At 45.4% G+C, this 2,449-nt stretch overlaps 1 protein-coding gene across 1 annotated transcript; it reads right to left on the reverse strand.

The window, feature by feature from the left end:
* Window positions 1-891: 891 nt before the first annotated feature.
* Window positions 892-1,986, reverse strand: Hmgn1 (high mobility group nucleosome binding domain 1). The gene has a single exon (XM_051155297.1). The coding sequence runs from the start codon at window positions 1,938-1,940 to the stop codon at window positions 1,647-1,649; it is 294 nt and encodes a 97-aa protein (XP_051011254.1). The 5' UTR covers window positions 1,941-1,986; the 3' UTR covers window positions 892-1,646.
* Between the last annotated feature and the right edge of the window lie 463 nt (window positions 1,987-2,449).

A 2,449-nucleotide genomic window follows, 5' to 3' on the forward strand; every position in this document is an offset into this window, starting at 1 on the left:
AGCAAACCTATGTGGCAGATCTCTAAGGGATAGTCCTGTCTTTGTTGTGGATGTCCATTAAGGCAGACGAAACACAACGATTCCTACCCTCCCAGAGTTTGTACGGCAGTGAGGTAGAGATGTCAGAAACTACAAACAGAACCTCAGATCTACTGGCTGTTAGACGGTGACCAACATAACGGGAGAAAACTTTCAAGTTGGAAGAATTGAAGCCTGCATCTTAGTGTTTAAAAGAAGTGGCGGGGCGAGCGGGGGGGGGGGGGGGGGTTCAGAGGGCTGGAGAGATGGCTCAGGGGTTGAGAACAACTGGCTGGTCCTCCAAAGGTCCTGAGTTCAATTCCCAGCACCCACATGATGGCTCACAACCATCTATAATGAGATCTGGTTCTGGCATGGAGGCAGAACACTGTACACATAATAAATAAATCTTAGGGGGAGGGAAAGTATTATTTATTTATTTATTTATTTATTTTTAATTAGGGAAAGTATTATTTAAAAGAAGAAGAGGAGGAGGAGGTGGTGGTGGTCTGGGAAGACTTCACGGAGAAAGTGGCATCTGAGAAAAGACATGAAAAGGGGCTGGAAAGACCATCCAGCAGTTAAGAGCACTTGCTCAACAGGTAGTGGTGGCACATGCCTTTAATCTCAGGACTTGGGAGGCAGAGGCAAGTTTTTCTGTCTTGAAAACCCAAAAAAAGAATGAAAGAAAAGAAGGAAGGAAGGAAGAAGAGAAAGAAAAGCTCTTTCAGAGGGCCCCAGTTTGATACCCAGCACTCACATAAAGGCCCCAAAACCATCTGTACCTCAGTTCCAGGGCCCTTTTCTATCTTCTTTTTTGTTTTTTTGTTTTTGTTTTTTTTTTTTTTTTTCTCTCTTTCACAACAGATTTTATTGGCTGAGGAACAGATACAGACATTTCAATTCGTAACAAAAGTACCTAGACTCTGAAGTCACATAGTGTGTTCATGTACCCACATGAAAAGCCACTGAGTTCTCTCTTGGAACTTGTTCTACTAACGTTCCAGACTCAAATTTGACAGGTTTTCCTTAAGACCCACATAACAATCAAATGCTCACAATCCTCAATTCCACTGACTCACAATTTTATCCCACAAACAGTAAATACTCAAAATTTCGACCTTTCACAGCACATTATCACAATTATTAGAAAAATGGACTGCCATGACCAGAGACGTTACAGTTCTGACAGGGCAAGGACCAAGGAGTGGTTTTCTTAGGAAACAGCTCTACTAGGAACAGGAGACCAGATCTAACTGAAAATATTAATATTCCAGACACGAATGCACGACTGAGACTCCAAATTGCCGTTTAGCACGCTGTGCGGTAGGATATAAAACTAGCCCCTCTACGGAATGTTATGGTGACCCCCGAGACAGTCACAGCCTCTCCTGATTTAGTATCCTGCTGTTTTCTGGTTGTACCAAAAAATAAACAACCAGCAGAATGATTTAACCTCTTAAAAAAATCATTTACACTTAAAAAATGGGATGAGGTAGGATTCCCCCACCTCTTAAAAATGTTTCTAGAGCTACTAAAAAACTCGCATTTACAAAATAGTTGATAAAAATATTCCTCTGGATTGTACAAGAAGGGAGGCAGGGACCACTGACAGACACGATGGATCATTAGTCGGACTTGGCTTCTTTCTCTTCTACCTCAGAGGCTGGACTCTGGCTCTCCGTCTCTCCGTTCTCCGCAGGCGGCGCTGCAGCTCGCTGGTCAGCCTCTTCCGTCTGTTTGCCCTTTGCTCCTCTCCTCCCTTTTGCCTGCACTTTTTTGTCTGACGATTTATCCTTTCCCGCGGCCTTCTTCGGCTTCGCCTCCACCTTGGCAGGGGCGGGCTTGGCCGACAGCCTCGCGGAGCGGCGCTTGGGCTCCGCCTTCGCCGCTCCATCCGCGCTAACCTTCCGCTTGGGCATCGTGGCGGCCCGAGCTGGGAGACGCGTGCGCTGCACAGCAGGTCACCGAGCCTCTTTGTTTGGTTTTTTTGAAACAGGGTTTCTCTGTGTGGCCTTGGCTGTCCTGGACTCCCTTTGTAAGACCAGGCTGGCCTTGAACTCACAGCGTTCTGCCTTCCAGAGTGCTGGCATTAAAGGCATGTGCCACCGCTCCCGGCTCCTCTTCTAACTTCTGAGGACTCCAGGCACAAGTATGGTACATAGGCATATATGCAGATAAAACACTCATACACACAAAAACAAATAAATACATCTGAAAAGGATTTTTTTTTTTTTTTTTTTTTTTTTTTTTTTTTTTTTTGAGACAAGGTTTCTCTATGTATGTAGCCTTGGCTATCATCCTAGACTTGCTTTGTAGACCAGGCTGGCCTTGAACTCACAGTGATCTGCCTGCCTCTGCCTCCCAAGTGCTGGGCTTAAAGGCATGTACCACCACGCCCAGGCTGAAAAGGACTTTGTAAAAGAAGAGA

Source organism: Acomys russatus, chromosome 13 (genome assembly GCF_903995435.1).
Source record: "Acomys russatus chromosome 13, mAcoRus1.1, whole genome shotgun sequence".
NCBI classification, from domain to species: Eukaryota; Metazoa; Chordata; class Mammalia; order Rodentia; family Muridae; genus Acomys; species Acomys russatus.

Coding starts and splice junctions, on each gene's coding strand:
- Hmgn1 (XM_051155297.1), bottom strand. CDS start 1,940: ATGCCCAAGCGGAAGGTTAGCGCGGATGGAGCGGCGAAGGCGGAGCCC.